At 46.9% G+C, this 18,084-nt stretch overlaps 1 protein-coding gene across 2 annotated transcripts in view; it reads right to left on the reverse strand.

Moving 5' to 3' along the window:
- DENND3 (DENN domain containing 3) overlaps nucleotides 1-18,084 on the reverse strand; it is a 757,020-nt gene that overhangs the window by 149,390 nt on the left and 589,546 nt on the right. For both annotated transcript variants that reach the window (XM_085604830.1, XM_085604832.1), the window contains exons 18-19: nucleotides 13,682-13,821; nucleotides 2,161-2,321 (exon numbers count right to left, since the gene is read on the reverse strand). In XM_085604830.1, the coding sequence (XP_085460956.1) occupies nucleotides 2,161-2,321; nucleotides 13,682-13,821 (301 nt within the window). The remainder of the gene's footprint in view (nucleotides 1-2,160; nucleotides 2,322-13,681; nucleotides 13,822-18,084) is intronic.

Here is an 18,084-nt window from a genome sequence, read left to right on the forward strand (position 1 = left end):
GCAGACTGTTGCAAGGAATGCTTTGAGCCTCGGAGGCTGACAGACCTCAGTCTGTGCATTAGTTCACCCAGTCTTGGCGCTGCATGAAAACAGGGTGCCCACTGTCCAGCTTGAAGTGAGACATTGTGATCGGGGCAGGAGATGCTATTTAGCAATCTGCTTAGAACATTGTGTTTCATTTATGGCATTAAACATAAAGGAGCACTGGCAATGCTGATAAAATGGATTTCATTTTGAGTAGTGACTAAAACTTTTAAAAAGCCTGCAGTACTGAAACAAGCATTTGCAATGCAATAGGTCTCGCATTTGCAAAAGTTTAAGCTATTGGCATTGTTCATGACAATGCCTTTTTTTATCTATTTTATAAAACAAACACATAAATAAATGCCATTATCATTTACAAGGCCAATAGCTAGTGTTGCATTATTATTAGCAATGCCAACTGCTCACACTTTTATAATGCGAGACCTATTGCATTGCACACAGTACAGTTCAGTACAAACTACTGGGCCATAAGCCAGCCGTCTTTTTTTATTTTGGCAATTGGAATACTTGCACACACATCTAAGTTAAGTTTCTTTACATGTTGCCATGCAAACAAAGCTTTCTCACCCGATCCTTTAAATTGAGGAAAAGAAACAGCTCCTACATTAAAGATGAAAGTATTTGAAAAATTGAGCACCAGACTCAAAAGGTGCAGAACTAGTTGCATCTGACTGTTCTAACCCACATTGACATTGTGGGCCTTTGAGTCCCAGATACAAACTAATATCTGCAAATTGGTGGCCATAAGCATTGCACAATAAGCCACTAACAAAACCTGCTTTAGAATTTAGCCAGTGGGAAGATAAATGAAAGCGTTGGAACCTAAAGATGTGGGGACTGGCAGAGAAAAGTTGTCTGTGTCGCTTGCTGTGGTGAATTATTGTACTGGGATTGTACCGGTCTGGTTCTTCCTTTCAATTAGAGATGAGAAGGAGAGTTAAACAAGCATTGGCATAGCCAATAGGTCTCGCCTTTGGGACCTTATAAGTGTTTAGCCATGCAACAGTTGATGTTGTTGCACCAAGGATATTGTGCTGCATAACTAAAAACGTATAAGGTCCCAAAAGCGAGACCTATTGGCTATGCCAATGCTTGTTGTTATAGATGCACGGTGTGTTAGTGCTCTTTCTCCACTCTCTATAGTCTCTGCTCCATCGGTCCCCTCCCTACCCTTTCTCCAAAGGTTAACACAGGACCCCCTTCAAGAGACCATTTAGGATGGCCTCTGCGTTATTCCTGCGGGCATGAAACCAGTGCGGTATTACGGAGTGCCTCACCTTCCCTATCACATGCGACAACCACATCTTGACCAGCCCCATTTATTTCCGCATGTAGCAAACTTCTGAGTGCTCTACCTTGACCTGACAGCGGTCACCGGTCTTTAGATGTGTTACCTTCATTTTCTTGCAGCACATCAACTTGGACACTTCCATGGTTCTTTCATGCTTGATCTTCGCCATCAGCATTCTTCCTGAAGAACCATGTGGAACACATCCATGAGCGCTGCCTCCCTGGGATGTAAGAGGCTGCTCCAGCAGAGGAGTGCTCCATCAGAGTACTTCCAAATCCTTTATTGCCATATCTCCTTTCCAATTTAAACACGCCTTTTCTCCATCCACAACTAAAGGCAGTTCTCGCTTTTGCATTTTTATCAAACTGCACCCAAGATGTCCTTCATAAGTGAAGCCCATTATCTTCTCTCTCAGAAAGCACCCCCATTTCCACGCACACTGCATGCACTTTCCCATGATCAAAACTGCTATATCTATCCTTCCCACCATTCAGAATACTTTCCTTTGTAGTTCAGTTTCATACTCTTCTCTACTTCCACATATTTGTATTTGTTATTTTACCGGTCCACATCAACCACAGGGTCGCGGTACATGTTTTCCACCTGACCAATAGCCTCACAGACGTCTGTGTGGGAACAGAGATTGTGAAAACCCTTTGAGAGAAAGGGAACATCGTTTTTCATTTAACTCAATCTGGTGCATTCAAGAAAATCCACTTTGACCCACAACCTCCAAAATTAGACTTTATATTGATCATGGTCTTAAAGGTGATTACATTTTAACTATATATTTAGTTAAGGTTAAAATGAGACAATATATGTACCTGTGGGTCTTGTTTCCCTCCTCGGCAAGGATGTCCACCACTGCACTTCTGTGATCCGTTAGCTGTCTGTTACATGACATACTGTGGGTGTTTATGATGTAGATGATGGAGTTCTGTGATCCAATCCATACTTGGCTGTGATCTATGCCACACATGCAAGTCTGTTGAAAACACAAAGAGAATCAACAAAACAAAGGAGATGAGCAGACGGTAACTGGAACCCCCATACTTTAGACATATAATACCGGGGTAGTCTACTTACATCAATGCATAGTGTGGAAGGAGTGTAAAAATGAAGCCATATCAAAAGTTCATGAATTACAATATATTTGTAGAAAATCGGCCATAGAGCTTGCACATCACACAGAGTTAAAACAATTCCGAAGCAACAAACATAAGCAGTAGGCACTGGTGAGGAGGTGTTAACTAAGGAAAACTTTCAGGCAGTGGGTCAGTGAGATATGTAATGCCAGCGACCTATCCAAGATGCTAGCTTGCTATCGGAAGCAATCAGTGATCCAGAAATTCGGCAAGGAGGGATTTTACAACCCGAAAAGTATAGTCGTTCCAGGCTTACGAATTATCCTTATGATAGTCTAGCTACATTACACAAGTGCCTTCTCCAGCAAAACCTCATTGAGATAGCTTATGAAATAGGCTGCGGAACTCCTTCGCACAGAGGATCTACAGGACCGTTTATGTTGGTCTATGAAACTAGGGAGAGCTCTTGATCAACTGTGACCTGTGTTTTTGTAGACTAACTCCACTCTTTGCTAGAATGCACTATATTTGACACTAACTAGCCAGGTGGAGTACATGAGCCAATTTATAATAACACTTGGGCACTTGCACAGTAGAATTGGGCCTGTGTCTTGAAACCGTGAACTCCTACACAGAGAGAAGTCAAGGGGGTGTGCAATCTCGGCCCACTCCTGTTTCATCTTTACACTGCAGAGTTGCCCTTGCTTTGTGGAGGCTAGATCTGACGGGCTAAACCATGCGAAGGTTTCTGAGAGAGCGTTCAGGATTCGATTGCCTGTTCCATTTTCATGGTCTGTTTTAGGGAACAGTCTTGGCTGGATATGAGAAGCAAATCTGCATGGTGTTTCTGCTGATCTGAGGTTTTGCCAACGATGTAAACTGGAATCTGTTAGATATGTATAGTAATTTCTTTATAAGCATGCTGTCCATCTGCACTCCTTATGTCGTCTCTGTCATGGTAATGGAATGCTATGGTTTGAATCCCAGGATCTTCTCAGTTCCTGTAAGCTGTGGAGACGAACAGTCAATAAAGTATGTGCTCTTACACTTAGCTGCTTGGTGTGATTACTTCAAATTTGGCGACGAGTTTCACCGTTCCTCTCTCCACCCACGTGTGCAGCGAAGGATTCCTGCGTTCCAAATCTTCTGAGCCTTCTTTGTTATCTTCAGTGCGGAAGATCATCTTCAACAACATCTTCAGACAAGAGTGACTCTTCACACCCGCCTTGCGCCTTTGCCACATTTGGTTCATCACACCATTTCTGCTTGGTTCTACATTGTTGGTGAGACATTTTTTTTATTTTTATCCTATTTTCCACTGCGCTTCAAGTTCGGAACAAGCATTTGGTGAAGATAATGTGTTGTGGTTTAGTGACACTTCCTGGTGTGCAGGCGTGGTTGTGCTCCGTCTTGTGCTCGAATTGAATTTGCTGCCTGTAGCCTACTCGATCCTGTGCAGTTCGTTGGCTGTTGTAATCGCTTGGGGGAGAGGTGCTTCACCTTCTGCAGCTTCCCCATCTGATGATGTGTTGGAACCTCCCGCAGGAGTCGGCGGAGACAGGCTACACTTCACTAGGAGCGATCTACGAGTCACAAGCAGTTCCTTGTTGCTTGATAACAGGAAGCATTGGTCTACAGCGCGTCACTGAGTCTGCGTCTTCACGCTGAGGAGTGCATTGAGCGCGTCTCTTTCTGAGCGCGTCATTGAGTCTGCATCTTCACACTGGAGGAGTGTGTCAAGCGAGTCTCTTTCTGAGCGCCTCCTTGTGTTTCCCTGGTTACGGGAATCAAGCCTTATGGAGACATCCACTGTTGCGCTCCTCTCCATTCATCGTCGAGGTGACATCGCTTCTCTCATTGGGGAGCTACTAGTGGAAGGCGGAAAATTATTCTGCCGAGCTGGTTGTGGAAAGCGTGAAGCTATTTCAATCTGGTTCATTCCAAAGGCCGACACAGGATTTCACAGGATTTCATTTAAGGTATGCGACCGACACTGCAGTAGAAGCGGAGCAATTGTTTGGCTACACACATTATTTAAACGTAATTGACTGTCACTCTGTTAAGTACTGCAATCGAAGGGAGGCAATTAACTACTCCATCGCAAGCGGCACTTTGAACAGAAATTTGGCATAATTTATCTTTATTTGTGTGGCTTAGCAGTCTGTTTCAGTGCTGCACAGTCACAGTGCTACACAGTGACAGTGCTGCACAGTGACATCTACATATTTTTGACAGTACGCAGTCAAAGTGGAGGTCCAGTATCGACTTGGTGGTATCTAATTACGTAACTTTTTCTTTATTTCACAGGTGGACTATTCTAATTTTGACAGAGTTGTATTGGTGTTCATTTATTTTCTTTACAGGTATTTTTCAGATGAACTTTTATTCTTTCAACAACTTATAGAAATGTACGTTTTCTGTTTTGTGCTCTCCATGCAGAGTGTGCAACCACCCCCTGCTTTTTTACAGCTTCCAGGTTAGTGGAAAGTCTGGTATAGAGCATTCGTAAAATACTTAGGTGCTATCGGGGGCTCAAGATTTAGCGCTGAGAGGAAACTTTTCATCTTAGAGCATAATCTGGGGTTCGAAGGTCTAGCTGTTTTGGAACATCTACCTCCTCCAGTTGTGGATGAGGGAGAAGAAGAATTAAATGTTTATAATCAAGCCGTGGGCATGCTGGAGAAACAGTTTGATGTGGAAAGCAGTCTTGTTGTTGCTAGGCACACGTTTTTAGGTCTCGCCTGACCCAGCGCATGCGCTGGTCTGGCGAGACTTTTTGAGAGGGCTCCAAAAAGTGCTACCAGGCCAGTCTAGAGCTACAGTGCATGTGCGCAGGCGCGCGCGTCGCGCTTGACCGCGATTACTTTCACTTTCCGCTTTGATGTTTGTTTGATCGCCATCGCGATCACTTTCGCGGCCGCACGGCCGCTTGTCTCTCTTATCCTTCCATCTCTTATCTTGTTTCTCACTCTCATATTACAAACGCACCTCTTCCCCCAGCCTCCCCACCTGTCCATGCCTTCCCCCAAGGAAGCAAACTCTTGTTTGACGTCGCACTGTATACATTCCAAAATAAATTAAATGAAATTGTGCATTTCTACTGGTCAGACTCATCCTTCGGAAAGGGGATACACTGCGTAGCATGCGTCTTTACAGTCCTCCGGCCACCAATAATTAAAACCAATAATTAAAAATAAAATAATTAGGGAAGTGATCATGCTCTGATCTCCATCCTTGGTGGTGCAGGCCTTGGCACGCCCACGGTGTTACATCCACCCCCAACACGAGCCCCTCAGTGGGGCGTCCCTACGTCACCTGCCGCCTCGTCACGTGGCCTTGGAATGTGTGGCCACGTTCCGATGCCACGCTCCTCCTCTGCGTGGACATGTCTGATGCATAGTTAAGTGTGGAATGCACAGGTTCGGTCCCAGCCTCTCCCACTCGCAGCGAAAATATTTCACTGTCTATTGTTTACACATGTTCTGCCTGCAACGTGCCATTTGGCTGTCATCGTGTTATGTTGTGGGTTTTCGGATGGCCTCTGGCATTCTAGTTTTACAAGTGGGGTTGACAGTTCTTGGTAAATCGCACCCAGGGGTGTGATAATGCCTCGTAGCAGACCTCAGAGAGAGAGTGCAGCTCGTTCCTTCTTGACCTCTAAGCGCGCTTCCTTTCTTCCGCAGAGAGGCGTAGAGCATTTCAGATGTGGGCCAATGGTTTTCAAATTCAGGGCTCCCTTTTAAAGCCCCATAAAACTCACCTGTTTGCCTCACTCAATGATGATCCGAAGCATGGGTGCACCCATTTTAGGAATTACAATACAAGCCATCCGGTAGATAGCTCAGTGAGCTGACCATGCTTGGCCAGTTCTCACGGAAATGTATAGAAGTGCAAAGTCTTGCTCTGCCATTCACCTATTGCCACCGTAACACTACCTTGTTTGTTATGTACTAAACTACTTTGTAGTGTAATATGAAACAAACAGCTACGTACAACATTTCCTGTCATTGTTCGTATAAGTAAATAAATACATCTACATATAAGTAAACACTTGCTACTGACTCATGCTGTCTTTTGAAAGTCCAGAGTTTGAACCCTGGCAACGCTGCTTCAGCCTTTCATCCTTCTGAGGACTGTAGATTGAGGCATTTGGTTATAGTAGCATTTGGCTGTCCACCAAAAATCCATAAGGAACCTGCAGAGTAATGAACAGCAACTGGCTAAAGTAAACTACGCATGTTCGAGCTCTCACTCGCTTTTCCTCATCGCCCTGAGCCAGAGCGATCCATGGCAGTGGAAGTGACCACTCTTGTCACTCACGTTTGACACCAAAAAACTCCCTACACAGATCTTGTTGCAAATACAGCACTAATTCATCTAGTCACTTCTTCACAGTGTAGTGTGCTTCTCTTAGGAGAATGTGCTTCATCGCCTCATCAGGGCTGGGAAGGGACATACAAGAAAGTGCCGTTATAAGCTTTCATTACAGCACTTAGAACTTGGCAGAAGTTTGCTACATTACATCAAGGTATTATCAAGTAAAATATGTTCAGACTCCTCCATCTCTAGTTGTGTTTGCAAAAAGCACAATGTTGTAACAGCCCTGAACAGCAAGTAGGTCGTACGCTTTCTTTTTTCACACTGGGAGTCCTCATACCCATCTTTAACCAGGCATCACTCTATACAGGGCCCTGCACTACTTTAGCAGAATGTATTGATCGTTTTTAGGTCTCTTCGAGACATTTACTAAGTGGTTTTTAAAAGTGCCACCAGAGGCTTTTGCTGGCCTCAAGCTTGCGGTTACGCACGTGAGTGTGCGCTCAGCCGCCAGCTTTCAGCGCCTGATCGTGATCAGTTTCACTTTCGCAGGCGGCCGCGTCACTTTTGCTTGTTTTTTTCCTTTTGCGTGCTTGGTTTTTTCCTTTTGCGTGCTTGTTTTTATTTCCTTTTCTCTTCTTGTGCTTATCCTTTCTCTGCCACCCGACAGAACCAACTGTAGATTATATTTCGGGCTCCCGGTTTTATGGTATTTTTTTTTTACATTTCCGTCTGTATTTATCCATATTTATTTTTTGCTAATTCTATCTGTATTTATCCATCTTTATTTGGGGGTTTGTGAAAAAATGGAGCTGAAATTAGTATATTACCACATTTATTTAACCAATAAATAGGCACGATGCTTGAATGTCTGCCAGGTTTCGATGCCGTGAACATTCACTGAAGATAAATCAGTGCACTTATAAGAAAATATGCAAATTTCAGTATCAACCTAGTGCATATCCACTGCTGTTTAAGCCTCTTTACTAAAATTCCTTTCTTTTTTTAACCCCCTTTCCTATCAATCCACACAGATATGGGCCTGGCAGTCATGGCAGAGTGTATTTAGAATTACTCAAAAAGCAACCCAATTTCCGTTTTTATCCACATTTAAAAATAAATACAGACAAGAATATAAATGTTTTCGGTCTGCATTTAGCTGTAAAAATCAGTAAAAACAGAAAACAGGGAGCCTTAATTATATTACACCAACAGAACCAACTGTAGATTATATTACAACCGACAGAACCAACTGTAGATAATATTATCAAAACCCAGGTTCTGAGGGACACAGGGTTACCCCATTATCCTTAATGATGTACTTTCTCTGGAGCATAGCCTCTATACCATCCTTTGGATTTGCCAATTTTTATCCACCCAATGGTAACGTTTAGTTAACTACTTTCTTTCTTTCTTTTCAGCACTTCATGAGTGTTTGTTTTCTACCTCTTTCACATTGTGCTGCTTCTAACCCAAAATTAACCCTTCCCCATGTGCACTTGTGTTGCTCCCTCATTCCTCTCCCAGACTCACCCATTGTTTTCCCTACCCCTGCCTCGCTTTTCTTTTTACTGTGTGTTGTTTCTCAGACTCAAGCGCCTTGTTTGCTCCTTCGTCCCCTACCCACTCTCTGTTGCTTTCCCCATACTCATAGACCTCACTTGCTCCTCTGTTGCTCCCCCACTCCTCCTGTTCATTTAAAATAATGTATTTAATTTGAAGGTTTCAGGATAGTCTGGCACCTGTCATTTGCTGCTGGTCGATCCGGACATCAAAATGCCTTTTCATAAAAGTAAAGTGACTTACCAATGCAAGTGGCCCCCAGCCATCTTGGATTGGTAAAAAAAACAAGCATTGGCAAAGCCAATAGGTCTCACCTTTGGCACCTTATAAGTGTTTAACCATGCAACAGTTAATGTTGTTGCACCAAGGATATTGTGCTGCATAACTAAATACTTATAAGGTCCCAAAAGCGAGACCTATTGGCTATGTTTTACTAGAGAGCAGGAGAATGATGAAAGCATAGTGTCTTATGTAGCGGCTTTGCGCATTCTCGCTTCAGAATGCGAATTTGAACATTTTACTTGTAAACTCATTTGAGATCAAATTGTGGTGCATTGTAGGGACAAGAAGGTCCAAGGGAAATTACTCACCTTAAAGAACCCTTCTTTGGAGGAAACAATTACCATTGTCAAGAGTATCGAATTGTCTCAAAAAGCCTCGAATTAGCTAAAACCTGAGAACAGTGTTGTGGGTGCTGTTAAAGATCATAAGGATCCGAGTGTGAAATTACAAGGAGACAAAATCATACCGCTATCTGAGACAAGGGTGAATAGGTTTGTTCCCACAAAAACAGAGAAAAAAGGTTCTTACTCTAAAAATCTCTGTACCACGTGTGGGTTACCATCGCATTTCCCCAACTCGAGGGTATGTCCGGCAAGGAATGCATTGTGTCGCAAGAGTGGGAAACAAGGGCATTTCACCAAAATGTGTGGTTTCCGAGGGAGTGTCAATGTTGTGTACTCTGAGGAACCCAAGAATGATCCTGTGAGTGAAGTCATTAGCTCACTTACCGACTTTGTGGTGGTTGTTAATGACGATTCGGAGGATTGTGTCGATCCTGTAGTTGATGTGTTGGTGGATGGTAAGTATCTGCAACTGCTGGTGGATTCGGGGGCGCGCATGACTAGGATTACTGAGGAATTGTTTGAAAGTACATGGGTAAATAGATCACCTGACAGAAGTCCTGTCTCCTATGAAGGGAGGAGGATTGAATGAACGGGTTTCTTTGTGACCTCCCTAGTTTGTTTTTAAGGACAGGCACATCCAAGGAAAGGTTTACGTGGCAAAGAAGGGTCTTAACATTCTTGGTTGGCATCACCAGGGGTTGTTCGGGATGACTCTTAAGCCTGGCATGCTAGAACAAGTTTCGGTGGTGGGTGAACAATCCGAAGGAGAGAGTTTAGTTTCTTGGTCCAAGAAATGTCCGAGAGTTTTTGGAGACAAGCTTGGATGCATCAAAGGGTTCAAACACTTTATCAAGGTCAAGGAAGGTGCTCTTCCCATCAAACACAAATTGCGTAATGTGCCCTTCAGTATCGGGGATGACCTGTCTTCAGAACTTAAATAAAAAGTGTGAATCTGGTGTCTTTGAGCCTATCGAGTCCTCCCTCTGGTTATCTCCCTTGGTGGTGGCGCGCAAAAAGAATGGGACTCTCAGAGTATGTATTGACTTGCGCAGCCTGATTAGGGAGATTTGGGTTGACTCACACCCCCTTCCCCGTATCGATGACATTCTCTCAAAATGTGCTGGTGCGAAATACTTCTCAAGATCGATCTAGCCTAGGCATACCATCAAGTCAAGCTGGATCCGGTCTGCAAGCACTTGACAACTTTTGTGTCACCTCGCGGCACCTTCCAGTTCAGAAGGATGCCGCTTGGGCTAGCTTTGGCAGCCTCAGTTTTCCAAGGTGTCATGAAGAAGGTTTTGGAGGGTGTCACAGATATGGTTGTCTTTCAAGATGACATTTTGGTGTCTGGAAAGAGAAAGGATTCGCATGACAAAAACCTTGCAAACGTTTTGGAGAGATTGGTGGGTTGGGGAATTGTAGCTAACAAGCTCAAGTGTGTTTTTGGGTGTGGAGTCCATTGAATACCTGGGACATCGCATTTCTAGTGACTGTATTGTGCCAAGAGAGGTGCTCATCGAAGCCATTTCTAACGCTCCATGTCCCACCTCCAAAGAATAATTCTCCTCATTTTTGGGTTTGCGCGAATTCTAACCGAAATTCATTTCTAAATTTTGCTGCTTAGACAGTCCACATGAGAGGTCTCCTCAAGAAGAAAACTGCGTTTGTTTGGAATGATTCCTGTCAGGAGGAGTTTTCCCAGATTAAAAAATAATTAGGGTCTTGCAACATTCTTACCCCTTTTTCAATGTACAGTGTCTGCGGATGCCAGTCTAGATGGTCTTGGGGGCATGATCTCTCCGGTCAAGCGGGGTAAAGAGTACACTGTAGGTTTCATCTCCCGTGCGTTACGCCAGAGTGAGACAAACTACTCAGTTATTGAGCGAGAATTGCTGGCGTGTTGCTGGGCTGTTGAGCGTTTCAAATGTTTTTTGTGGGGGAGGATGATTACTCTTCTTACTTATCATAAGCCCCTCATTCTGATTCTTGAGGGTAGAATTGTCAAAGACCATACCACCAGAATCGCTAGGTTGAGTTTGAAAGTGCTGCAGTACAATTTTGGGGTTGCACACATCCCGGGCGGGAGAAACACAAGAGCCGATTATCTTTCTAGGTCTCCTTTACCATTAGGAAAAGATGATCGTAACGACAATACAGATGAAGAGTGCCTTATTGCCGCAGTTGATGCATGTGGTGTGGGTTCTTTCACTGAGCGTGATTGGTTTGGTGGAAATGGAGTCCGATACTGTACTTAAGAAGGTGAAGGATTTTATTGTATCGGGTTAGCCTAAGGAAAAACATCTGGACAGTGACCATCATCCTTTTGCCAAGGTCGCTGATGAGCTTACTTTGGAGAGTGGAGAGATGATCATGCGGGGGGATAAGTTTGTCCCTCCTGAATCTCTCAGAGGTCGCATCATCGACCATGGTCACGAGGGACATCTTGGGCAGACAAACACTAAAAAAAGGATTTGTTGTGTGTATTGGTGGCCCTACATGGACCGTCAAATCAATGAAGCTGTGGAAGGATGTGTGACATGTTGTACCAGTGATAAGGTTATTAAGATTGTTTTGCCTCCTGTTCAGCAGGTGGAGGCACCCTAAGGTCCTTGGTTGAAGTTGGCTATCGACTTCGTGGGACCCTTCAATGCCCATTAAATACAAGTTCGCACTGGTAGTTGCTGATTACTTCAGCAAGTGGTGGGAGGTCCATTGTATGACGGATCCAAACTCTCATGAGGTCATCAGGTTTCTTCAGACTCTTTTTGTCCGAGAGCGTTTCCCAAAGGAGATTGTATACGACAATGGTGTGCAGTTTATGTCCAAAGAAATGTCTGATTTTCTGTTCCAGTGTGGGATCTCCCACCGGCGTGTAGCTCTATATCACCCACAGGCCAATGGTTTCATTGAGCGCACCAACCGAATGCTTGTTGAATGTGTTCAGTGGGCTGTTTCATACAGAGTTGATATCAAGGAGGCTGTCCAGAGTATGTTGTGGGCACATCGCACTGCTTCAAGTGCCATCACAGGGTCTAGTCCTTTCGCTCTACTTATAGGTAGACAAGCTTCCTTTCACATGTGTCCTGCCTGGATGAAGAAGTGGGGTTTGCTGTCAAGATGCTGGGGGACACAGGGAGATAGTGATTTACAATCACTTCCTGCTGTCCCGACAAAAAGTGATTGTGGCACGCATCCACAGCCTGCTGTCTTGGATATGACCAAATCAAAGTCTGTGGTTTCTGTGGGAGGATTGGGTGAGAATTAAGTCCCCTCTTACTGTTCCCAAGGGTCAGTCAAAATTTGGTCCTCCTGTCAAAGTTGATGCTACCTCGCGCTTTGCTGCAAGAGTCAAAGGCAAAAATTGGTGGAATCTGTCCAGAATTTACAAGATTCCTATGAGGGTTGTGATGCACCTGGGTCTTGAATCGGGGAACGTTGTTCAGCCTTAATCAGTTCAAAGAAAACCTACTGTAAAAGAGAGTGTACTGACACCGTCCCAGGTTGCGAAATCCTTTTTGAAATATGTCCCTCCACGAAGGAGTAGTAGGACAAGCGTCCCGCCAAATTGTTTACATCTGTAGTCAGTTTTATTGTTTTTTTAAATTATGAACATTTGTGTGTGGATGTTGTGTCCATCTTTTGTTATCGCTGTTTGGTACACCTTTTGCCTTTTTCATCTCATTGCTTCTTGGTAAATCTTTCTCATCTCTCCTCTTCTCTGCCTATCTTCTTTTGCCTTTGCTTTATCTCTTTTCCTTTTGTATTAATGGAAAGAGAGGAGATTTTGTAGTAGTTTCTCTATAAGCATGCTGTCCATCAGCCTTGCACTCCTTATGATGGCACTGTCATGGTAATGGAATGCTATGGTTTAAATCTCAGGATCTTGTCAGTTCCTGGAAGCTGTGGAGACGAACAGTCAAAGTATGTACTCTTACACTTACCTGCTTGGTGTGATCACTTCAATATGCTCCGTTTCATTGTCCAGCGTTACGTCCGCTTCACAACCAACTTATAGCTTCTTTTCAAACTCAAAGGGAGACCAGCAATAAATGTGAATTATTTAACTGTCATATGACAGGCTACTGTTGAAGCCTGCTAGACAGTGAATAATGTAACATTAAAAACTGAAATAAAAGTCTAATAGTTTACATAACTTTTTGTTTTACAGAAAAAGCTTTGACAAAAAAAATCTAAAACTGTGAACTAGGGCGTTTGGAAGGCCACTCAATACTAATATTGCATTAGAAGCCATTAGAAGAGTATTTGAAATGATAGGATGCTTGAGGAGAGGTAGAACCATCATCACAAAACAGGCTGGATTATCACTCATCATTAACACAGCCTTGTCTTCAATATTGTGTGGAACTCCTTGCAAAAGAGAACTACAAAGCAAAGTACACATGTAGGAGAAAAGGATAAAAGGAGATACAATAAAGACAGACTCTGAAGGATGATGCACTAGTCATCATTTTTCTGACAAAGAAACTCTTTGCCTACAGGTAACAATGTCAAACTTAAAACAGAGTGGTTTAGATTACATGTGAAAGTACTTCCTTTACGGGCAGTGCCACTGAAAAGGTTATGGAGACACCAAACCGCTTGCATCAAACATTAGACACAGAGGAGACAAAGTTTGAAAATGTAATCTTAAAGACAAAAAAAGCCTGAGGTCTGTAGATTAAAAATAGACATGTAAATGAGACACGCAGCCCTTGTCGAGCACCACATTGCATGTTTCTATACTTTCCACTTACTAATTTCTCATTGCCGACTTTAAAACAGTGCTGCAAGATGGACCAGGTAATTGCATTGAAGACAACAACTTTCCCTTCGCTTAAGGCGCACCACAGCTTTGACTGGGCTTCAACATTCCTTTCCGTAGAATCCAGTTGTCCTAGGAAATAAAGACAAGAATGCACATTCTGGTTAAAAGCCTTCAATAGCCAATAACATGTAAATCATGGGTATGGCGAAGTCTTTTACAGTAGGGAGTGTTAGGGAGTCAGTCCGTAGGCCTTCAGCAGGGTGCACAGTGGCAGGAGGAGGAACAGGAGAGGAAGGACAAGTTGGAGAAGGACAAGGAGGTCAGCAAGAGAAGGTTTAGTATGAACAGAACAATTTACAATACGTTTGCTACTAAATCATATGAGTTTCCAATAATGAAGAGGCTCAAAAGCATAAGCAAGTGTCATGGTAAAAGAGGAACAAAAACCTATTGGTGCCATAGGGTTTCTTTATCGGATATCCATTAGTACCCACACATTATGTAGGGAAGCTACCTTGAAGCCAAGAAAAGAAAATTCACAACTCAAACAAGTGTAGCCCAAGGGAAAAGATGACCCCACATGTACATGCACTGCTAAAACACACGTGTGCATGCCTTTTAGTCCCACTACTCTACAATAAGCCGGACAGCCAAGTCTGGCCCTAGCAGAGCATGGGTATAGTTGGGCCAATTTAAAGGATTATATTGTTAATGAAAAACAATCAACAGCTAATTGGGAGCTCCCTGCCATCCGCCTCCATAAAATTGGCAGATAGCGGGTTTAATAACAGGTGAATAAAGCAATGCAGAAACAGCCTTCAGAAAAGATTCACTTTGTCACTTTCTTGTGGAAAGCAGTGTGTGCAGGAGGCGAGATAATCAGCACAAAACTAGAACCTGTAAAGGGACATGATTTTGAAAACACAGTGTATGGAAGCAGGTCAGGGCAACCAAGCCTATCTGCTAAGCTAGAGAAGCAGAGTTGATATTGTATTTAGAACAGCCATGCATAAAGCTTTCTACAATGATTGATGCACATCAGCATAAAACAAAATAGAAAATAAAAAGCAGGACATGAAAGCTTTGTTGAGCCTCCATGAGAGCGACTGAAGAATATTGGAAATGTAAGTCTTATATAAACACAAGTGCGGGGGCGTGGCCAAGATGGCGGGGTGAGCAGACGCTTCCTCCCGTAGCTCCTCCGGCCCGGCCAAGCTAGAGCCCTTTTCTTATGCTTTTCTCCCCCCGCTGAGGCTCAGCGCGGGAGAGGAGCGTGGCGGAGCATCAGGGGTGCACATTGGTGCTGTTTTGGTTCGGATCGCCTCGGGGGAACTCCCCAAAAAGTTCGATCGAGACCAAGGAACGACGACCGCGAGCCCGAGGGGCGGAGCGCATTGGAGAGCTGTCCGGGCGCCTCGGCTGGGCCTGGTGCTGAAAGTTGCGATCTGGAGGGGATCTGGCCCGCCGTTCGACGGTGACTGAAGGAGCCTTGCGGGAAGGGACCCGACGGTGTGGAAGGCTTGGGACGGGTGCCCCGGCACTCAGACTGGTGACGGCGACACCTCGCACTGCGGAGGCCCTAACCCCTAGCCGAGGTACAGCGGACCCCCTGATGGGGTTGGACCATCTGGGCCCCTGTGCGTGACAGACGGGGGCCGGTGGTGGAACTTATTTTACTGTGGGGTGCCTCGGGGGCTCCGGTGGTGTCGTTGGGCCTGGTCGTTTTGGCCTGCTCCGCCCGGCCGCCATTTTGTCCCCGAAGGAGCAGTGGTGGCAGCCTTCGCCGGAGTCCTGGCTGCTGGATGCAAGTGACCCCCGCTGCTGCTGGGCTGATTACCGGAGGGATGTGCTGATGAGACCCCTCTGCTGCGGCCCCCTTGGTTGTCTCACACAAGCTCTTGCGGCTGACGGTGACCGGACTGGGCCGCCATTTTGTCACCTGTGACGCAGCGACTTCGCTCGTGGGGGATACCCAGGTCGAGTGCTAGCCGGTGGCTGAGCATCCCTGGAGCGCCTGGATCGGTGCCCGACTGCGGAGCTAGCGATGTCTGGAAGAGGAGGCCCGAAGAAAGGGGACCGTACCCTGCCGGACATGCTTGGCAGGGCCCAGCACTTGCGGGACAGGACGCAGCCCTCACCGGGGCCCTCCCGGGCTCCGGCGGATGTGACTGGAGGGGAGCCACCCGTCACGAGGGCCTTTATGGAGGAACTGTTCAGCTCCCTCAGGGAGGACTTCCAGACACTGAAGCGGGAGGTGGCCAGCGAGGTCCGAGAAGTGCGCAGGGAGGTGGAGGGCCTTGGCGAGCGTGTGGAAGCGGTGGAGACGGAGGGCCAACAGCGAGCGGAGGAGATAGTCCACCTCCAGCAGGACGTTCTTCGCCTCCGGGAACAGTGTGTGGAGCTCCAGGCCCACTCCGAGGACCTTGAGAACAGATCTCGGAGGAACAACATCCGAGTGCGTGGCGTGCCGACTGCGGACGAGGGGTCCGATCTGGGGAGCTACCTGCGGGCCCTGTTCCGAGAGATCCTGGGGGAAGCTGCGGACTTTCCCATCAGCATTGACAGGGCGCATAGGGTTGGCCGGCAGCGCCAGTCATCGGCACCTCCACCGGACATTCTGGCCTTCCTGCCCGACTTTCCACTAAAGGAACGCATCATGGCTGAAGCCCGCAGGAAACAGCCCCTGACTTTCCGGGATCGGCCGGTGGCGCTTTACCAGGACCTCTCCGCCATCACTCTGCAGAAACGCAGGTCCTTTAGGATTGCCACTGACTTTTTGCGCGAGCATGAGACGCCGTACTCTTGGGGTCACCCCTTCCGCCTGATTTTTCGGTGGAACGGAGTGTTACACCAGCTACGCTCCTTGCAAGACATTTGTGGTGTCCTGGGGCTCACGGCGGCGGAGGAGGAGGGAGCTACGCCGTCGTGGAGGTCCTCGGAGAGACGGAACCGGCGGAGGTCAACGAGGCGGCGCTCGGCGACCAGTGTGGGGCGCCCGGACTCCCCTACCATCAGAGCGGACATGGCCGACGCCCTGAGGGCGGCGGCCGGGGACTCGACCGGCTCCTCTAGCGTGGCCTTGACGGCCTAACACACACTCCGGGGGGAGATGTCTTTAGCTTCTTTACATGCTTGGTACGGGGCGGGGGGGTTGGGGGGAGCGGTTGGAGGTGAGTGGCTGGACGTCCACTTCGCTCTTTTCTACGGACTTGCCCATTTTGGGGCTTGACTGAGACTATGGGGTGTTTGAGTTTGTGGGTGGCTAGTTGCCAGGGTTGTGTTTTGGGTGGGGGAGGGGGTTGTTTTGGGGTTGGGAAGGTCCCGTCCGATGTTGTCTATGCCCGCTTTGTTTTGGCTTGTCCTGCGCTGCGGCCCCGCGCGCCCCACCCGCTGATTCCCTGCCCATTGCATGGCGCTCCCGACCCCCGCGAGGAATGCCGGGCCTAAAGGTAGTGACCCTTAATGTTCAGGGTCTGAACAACCCGGTGAAGCGCAGAGCGATCCTGTCGTTGCTGGAGGGGACGCAGGCGGACATTTGCCTTTTGCAGGAGACACACTTATTGCCCCGAGACTGCCATAGGATGCGCTCTGCTAAGTTCCCTACCCAGTTCTTTTCCTCGGCAGCGAACAAGACGGCGGGGGTAGCCATTCTCCTAGCGAGCTCCTTTCGGGGGGAGGTGTTGCATAAGTGTGCTGAACAGAAGGGGAGGCTCCTTGCGTATCGCATGCACCTGGGAGGCATAGCATTTACGGTCGGCTCCGTTTATAGCCCAAACGATCACCAAGAGCGCTTCCTAGATTCCGCGCTGGTGGATGTCACTGCTTCCCCCGACCGCCACATTATCTTGGGGGGAGATCTCAACATTGTCTTTGACTCTGTGATGGACAGATCGGCGCAGCGCTTCCCGCAGACGGGGGAACTGTCCCAGGCTGGGAGGGCCCGGATTGCGGAAATGGATCTGCACGACCTCTGGCGCTCCATGCACCCCACGGATAGGGACTACTCTTACTTCTCGCACGCACACCAAACCTACTCACGGCTGGACTACCTCCTGGTGAGTGGACCGATGCGTGCCGCTGCCACGGCGGCGGACATCGGGGTCCTGACCCTGTCTGACCACTCCCCGGTCACCGGCGTTTTCCAGTGGCCGGCGGCCTCCCCCTCTCGGGGGGTGTGGCGCCTCCGGGATACACTTCTACACAAAAAGTCGGTGGTGCAACGCATCGGGGAGGTCATACAGGACTATCTCACCCACAATGGCAACACTGACACCTCGCAGGCGACACAGTGGGCGGCATTGAAGGCCGTCCTACGGGGGGAATTCATCTCTATCTCTGCAGCTGAGAATAAGGAGCGGCAACTGAAGAGGGATGAGCTGACAGCTCAAGTCC

This window comes from Triturus cristatus, chromosome 5_1 (genome assembly GCF_964204655.1).
Source record: "Triturus cristatus chromosome 5_1, aTriCri1.1, whole genome shotgun sequence".
Lineage (NCBI taxonomy): Eukaryota > Metazoa > Chordata > Amphibia > Caudata > Salamandridae > Triturus > Triturus cristatus.